A 6,520-nucleotide genomic window follows, 5' to 3' on the forward strand; every position below is an offset into this window, starting at 1 on the left:
CTTACACAGTAAAAAATATTGCGGTGTGATCGTACACACCAACGTTTAGTGATGATTTGGTGTGAAATTCTACAACAAATAGTGTTCAATTTTACACCATTTCCATATGAAAATAGGTGTAGTTAATTTTAACCAAATTGAAGTGTAGTTCAGCACTATTGAGATTAAACCACAACCATGCAAATCGCGCTTGCACCGCAAAGAGTTAAATTTCTCAAAACAGAGTGCACCAACACCATACATATAAGATTTCACTTACCATGGAGTGCATTCAACGACAAGCGTAAGCATTTATGGCAGGTTTGTTATTTTGTTGCCAGTCCAATTATTAATAGCGTGCCGTGAGAGTTAATCACTTACAGAATTTTTTACTCTTATGCTTATACCAATTAAAGAATTATCTTACCTATTGATTACTCTGCATATAGTGTGTGAATATGTTTGTTAAAATCGAGTTTAACAACAATTTGAAGTGGATTTCCGTTAACGTAGACGAGGCAACATATCAAACTTTTATTTTGCAAGGTAAGTGCATTCTGAATTATAAAAATTTTAGCACTACTGTTCTAGCATTGAACAAATTGTTTTTGTTCAATGAATGGTTGTAGATAATAACCTACCTACCTATAGTTAGATTTTATATAAGCACCTACATTTTTTTTCACACAATTGGCAGATTCAACACAATGATTAATATCTATAGGTATTGATAGTAGGTTATTGTTTCATTTTTAGCTCGGATTTACTTTTTACACGTTTAAGCGTTACTTTTGTAAAATTGGGTATTTTCCAATGAAACTCATGAGTCAAGATAGGGATAGGTATGTAAGGGTGGATAGGGTCTAGGGAAGTTGAACATAAAGGTACAGTCGACTGGGTTACTACCTATACAGACCTTTATCTTAAAAGTAATTACAAAGGAGAATTCAGTTCCACCTGCACCTGTCCGCCCTCGCAAAGTTATCTTTAGCGCGCTTCGATTAGTGGTACCATTGAGTAACTAAATCCTTTACTCAATGGTGCTACGAAGTACGTAGTTATCTTAAAAAGTACTGGCACATCAAACTTACACATCTTCACTCCATTTTAGCTATGCAAAAGTTCAATATCAATGATGTGGATCCGAATGATGTGATACTGTGTGACACATCTGGATGCCAGATTGAAAACGATGATTTTGTCGATTTCTTAAAAGGAGTAGAAAAGGGTTTTATATTTCGCATTGTAAATACTCGAATAAATACTGGTGCTGATGCCAATCCCTCTGCTCCAAGTATTTCCAGTTCCAGCTCGACGATTTCAGAGTCGACTACAATAACTTTGAGTAGTGAAGATATAGTTACTATCAACGATTTGCAAGGATTTATTGTACCAACCTCGGTACCAAGTAGTTTTGATAAAGAGGTAACTGAAAAAATAGTGCTTCTAACGACTTTATTCATGCACAAATGTCCAAGATATCCTAATGCATAATTTGTTCAATAACTTCCCTTTTTTTTCCATTTGGTGCAATATTTTTTATTGGTAGTTACCTACCTACAATAGAAACCTTAAAAAGTGTAAATTATACCCAATAGTTGCGTAAAAAAATATTTCTTCTTGTTGATATCTAATGGTCAAGCTGCATGGAAATCTCCAAATACTATACAGGGTGGTGTTTTTAAGTGGACCATTAGAAGTATCTCAGGAACGGTTTGGAATTTCGATTGAACCCATTATCTTTTTTGAATAATTGATTAAAAGGAATCATTTAAAAATATTTTCAAGATGGCCGCTTTTCCAGTTGTACCCGAACGATACCGAACTTTCTTATTTCAAACGGCACTATCTTTTCTGATGGCATTTTCAAATTTCTTATAAAAAATCATGACTTTGTCAGTATGATGGTATGTCTAACTGGCATGGTTTTGAAGTTATTTGACATTTTTTCACTGTTTCAGAGGTTCAGTAAATTAGCCATATCACTGTTGTCTGACAACTTAGGAAATAGCTTTTATTATCACCAATCGCCAGCTAAAAGTTCAGGCTATCAAATGTTATTGGTCGGATTTTCAAGTGCGAATCGAAAATAATATGAATAAGAGTTCAAATAGACAATCGGTTTATCGTCAAAAACTCGATATTTTCAGTAGTAATAGCATAAGGGCATCTAATTTTTCCGAAAAAATCGAAAAAACACGCTGCTAAGTAATATTTTAACAAGAAGCATGCTGGTGGCAACAAAAATCCGAGTCGAAGACGAGGATTTTTGCAGCTGCACGAATGCATTTTGTTAACAAAATATTACTTTGCATTGTGTTTTTTCAATTTTTTACACAGCAAAAATTTGATGCCCGAATGGTATTTGACAAGACTATTTCATCAGTAATGTCAAAGGTAATGTAATTTTTGGTGACAACAGCTGTCAAGTTTTGCCGCGGGTAATCTCGAAAAAACTACTGACAGGTGCTGTCATTCGGTTTTTCCATCTAGAAACCATGTGCAATTCAAAATTGCGCGTTTGTGATTGGTCGAAAGTAAGACGAGAGAAATAGTCAAATGGAAACCATATCTTTATTATGCAGCAATGGAAAGACCATTAAAAAAACAGACAAAAAATGTATAGACGTCACCGATTCAGTTGTTTCATTTTGATTCGTGTACTGTTTTGTTGAATTTTCATAAAATGAGTAATTATGACGTCTTTATGACACTCAAATGTTCAACTGTTTTGAGTGATTTTATTGATGACATCTAGATTTATGAGGTGGATAGAATGAAGTTCTGATTTTGCTATTTGAAAATTTTTTATTTTTGACGAATAAATTGAAAACTGACCACTTTAGAAAAATTTTGCAAATACATTTTTTGTCCGCTTTTTTATGGTCTTTCCATTGATGCATAATAAAGTTTCCATTTGAAAATATCGAGTTTTTGACGATAAACCGATTGTCTACTTTGAACTCTTGTTCGCATTATTTTCGATTCGCATTTGAAAATCCGACCAATAACATTTGATAGCCTGAACTTTTAGCTGTCGATTGGTGATAAAAGCATTTTGCTAAGTTGTCAGACAACAGTGATATGGCTAATTTACGGAACCTCTGAAACACTGAAAAAATATCAAATAACTTCAAAACCATGCCAGTTAGACATACCATCATATTGACAAAGTCATTCTGATTTTTTATGAGGAATTATGAGATAGTGCCAATTGAAATAAGAAAGTTCCGGTATCGTTCGGGTACAACCCGAAAACCGGCCATCTTGAAAATATTTTAAAATGATTCCTTTTGATCGATTATTCAAAAAAGATAATGGGTCGAATCGAAATTCCAAACCGTTCCTGAGATACTTCTAATGGTCCACTTAAAAACACCACCCTGTAAATACTATTTTGCGAGCTATTTTGTTATTTAACATTATTCATTTCAGGCCTTGCAAAACTTATTAATTCGCGTAGGAGCTACACAGATTATCACAGAATATGAAACAAAGAAACTTTTAACAAGAGGAAACCGAAGATTGTTAGTGAACGTGATTGTGTTAGATATGATAGAAAAATACGGCCAACAACCTTTAAAATATATAAAGACTATGTATGCTAAAGCTATTATCGACCTCTTCCCGAATTTGAGAGATCCATGCAGCAAATATGGCTATGTCAGTTGAAATCTATGATTTTGCTTTTTGCATGCTATTGCTATCTAAATTACTTATTGTAAAAAATATAAATAACTTCCAATTTTCTTATAGGAAGCATTTTATAACCCCGACGAGCGATCTGGGTACATAGATTGGCGTTTGAGAACTGTCAGAAGATCTTCAAAAGAAAACAGGCCAGAAATACCACAGAAAAAACCAAAACTGAATGTTGAAGAGATAAACCTTGATAATTTCCAAGAGGACATTGACTATTTAAAACACACCCATCCTAAAGATCCGGACCTAATAGAGAAGTTCAAAGCGACATTTTTGGCTAGACGAAAACTTTGCAACGAGACTAACATCTTTCAAGAATTTCCTAGGTTTTTAGACACTCCTGGACTGGTTAGTATTATATATCAATATGTTTGATAAATGCCCACTGTACTAACACCCTTTGTATCTGAAATAATTCTCGATTAATTTTTTAGATATCTTTGGATTTTGGATTGCTGTATCCCAACAATGACTGCATTAATCTGGAGTTGCAAATTTTGAATATATCGGAAAAAGTTAAAAATATTTATTGCAATGAGATAAACTCCGACAATGAATACCTAAATCAATTTGACGTCACAACTAAAACTTTGTTTATGTTGATCAAGTTGTTGCCAGCTACATCCAAGGGACGCAAAAAGGCGGTGAACAGGGAATCACTGCCAGAAATTAGTAAAAGGCTTATTGTATTTAAAAAGGTAAAGAACTAAGCAACCCTTTTCTTTGTTACGCTTACATTATTAATTTTTAGAACAGTGAATCACTCGAGGAAATAATTACTGCCAAAAAAACTAATCAACCTTTTTTAATCGCTTCTGGATCTTCAGAGAAAGCGGTAGATTACTACACTATATCGGTAGATAATAAGGTACTTGCGGTGGAAAGCATTACTAATTCTGGGCAAGCTTTTGACCTCCTTTTTAAATCGTTTTTCGTTTTTAATTTAACTTATGACCCTACACTAGAAATTTTCTATAAATTCATTCAAGTGTTTTTTTACGGTATAGACGATATTAAAATCACGCCCAATATTAGAGAATTGCGATCAAAACTATTAGCGCAATAATAAATCTCGCCTTATAAGCAAATGCTAGTTTATTTGATTTTTGATTTACTTATTCCAGTACAATGCTGGTTTGTTTTAAATGTGCCAGTAATTTTGAATCTTTTCAATTATTGTCAAAGCATTTAAGAAAACAACACTGTCTCTATGAAAATTTAACAAATTTTGAACTGATTTGCACTAAGTGCAAATTAAAGTTCTATACCTACTGCGGTTATAAACGTCACACTCTTAATTGTGTTGTAAGTTCTGATAATTTGACAGAAGTTTTCGATACTGTAACCCAAGTTAATGATAATGTACAAGTTCCTCTTGTACTACCTGCCGGAGTTGAACAACTGCAAGATGATATACATACTGCTAAATGTGAAACTAATAGTAACGTTACTGAAATATTTGACAATACTGCATCGAACTTTGATTTTAAAGAATATTTGTTGGCATATACTACAAAGTTACACTCTTTGGGGATTCCAGAAACAACCATACAGATTATTTTTCAATCCACACAATTTTTAATTGAAAATGTTGTTGATAATATTATTGGAGAAACCAACGCTTATTCAAACAGTAACAACTCTTTACAATTATTAGATAATTTACAAAACCGAAGTGCAGCAATAAAGAAAGACATTGAATTGTTAAATACTTCTTACAAACGTAACAAATTAATTCATAAATCATTAGTCTTACCCAAACAAGTTACAATAGGCATACGTAGAGATCAAGTATTTGATAAATCTAGTCAGCAGTATATTGAGAAAAATGTAACCAGTACATTTTCTTATGTACCTATTCTATCAACGTTAACATCTCTTTTAACTTGTGAGCAATATTTTAATTTATTTGAACAACACTCTACTAATTTAACGAGTAACGACGTGTACATAAATGATATTAAAGACGGTGTTTACATTAAAAATCATAATTTTTTTAAAAACCCTTGTAATCTCAGAATAATACTATATTATGACGATTTCGAAACAACGAATCCTCTGGGCAGTAAAACTGGAGCTCATAAAATTGGGGCTTTTTACTTCAGCATAACCAACATACCAAGTTATTTAAATTCTCAGCTATCTCACATACATCTTCTTGCATTGTGTTATTCATCAGACATTAAGCAGTTTGGAATAAATGCTATTTTAGAACCTATTGTCAACGATATTAAAGTTTTAGAAACTCAAGGTATTTTTATCGAACCTCAGAATAAAACAATTTTTGGCTCGGTTGTTGCTTTATCACACGATAATCTAGGTGGTAATGTATTATTGGGAATGGTTGAGAGCTTTTCAGCCAACAATTTTTGCCGAATTTGTACTGCTGATAAAAAGACTTGCCAATCATTAACACGAGAAGATGTTTCTTTACTACGGAACATGAATAATTATGAGCTTCATTGTAATCAAGCTAAAGATGAAAAGCAAGTACTTGGCGTTAAATGTCGTAGTGGGTTATGTGACTTAAAATATTTTAATATTTTTGATTCTGCTTCAGTGGATCCAATGCACGATATCCTAGAAGGCATTGCTCCTTACGAAATTAAAATATTCTTAAAGCTATTGGTTGATAAAAAACTAGCAACTATACGTGATATTAATTCGAGGTTACAAGCATTTCCCTTTGGTAAAACAGATAGGAATAATAAACCAAGTCCAATAATATTAGATAAACCAGGGCATTTAATTGGACAACGAGCTGCCCAAACGTGGTGCTTACACAGGAAAAAATAAGTTGTTACTTAAAACACAACTGTAGGTACATGAGCAACAAGTT

General features: G+C 32.9%; 1 protein-coding gene across 2 annotated transcripts; it reads left to right on the forward strand.

Annotated features, from left to right (window-relative positions):
* The first annotated feature begins 347 nt into the window (after window positions 1-347).
* On the forward strand, window positions 348-4,781 carry LOC116181646. Of its 2 annotated transcripts, XM_031502033.1 has the most exons (6): window positions 348-525; window positions 1,091-1,404; window positions 3,415-3,642; window positions 3,736-4,029; window positions 4,116-4,379; window positions 4,433-4,781. In XM_031502033.1, the coding sequence occupies exons 1-6, from the start codon at window positions 438-440 to the stop codon at window positions 4,745-4,747; spliced, it is 1,503 nt and encodes a 500-aa protein (XP_031357893.1). In that variant the 5' UTR covers window positions 348-437; the 3' UTR covers window positions 4,748-4,781. The 2 variants fall into 2 exon arrangements, with proteins under 2 accessions (XP_031357893.1, XP_031357894.1); XM_031502034.1 differs by lacking the exon at window positions 3,415-3,642.
* The last annotated feature ends 1,739 nt before the right edge of the window (window positions 4,782-6,520 follow it).

The sequence above is a fragment of the Photinus pyralis genome, unplaced genomic scaffold (assembly GCF_008802855.1).
Source record: "Photinus pyralis isolate 1611_PpyrPB1 unplaced genomic scaffold, Ppyr1.3 Ppyr1.4_unclustered_Scaffold1498, whole genome shotgun sequence".
In the NCBI taxonomy this organism is placed as follows: domain Eukaryota; kingdom Metazoa; phylum Arthropoda; class Insecta; order Coleoptera; family Lampyridae; genus Photinus; species Photinus pyralis.

What these genes read in the sequence shown, in the direction of transcription:
- LOC116181646 (XM_031502033.1), top strand. Translation starts at nt 438, where the DNA reads ATGTTTGTTAAAATCGAGTTTAACAACAATTTGAAGTGGATTTCCGTT. An exon ending in CAAGTAGTTTTGATAAAGAG is followed by an intron (nt 1,405 to 3,414) that starts GTAACTGAAAAA and finishes TATTCATTTCAG; the next exon opens with GCCTTGCAAAACTTATTAAT. An exon ending in TTTTAGACACTCCTGGACTG is followed by an intron (nt 4,030 to 4,115) that starts GTTAGTATTATA and finishes TTAATTTTTTAG; the next exon opens with ATATCTTTGGATTTTGGATT.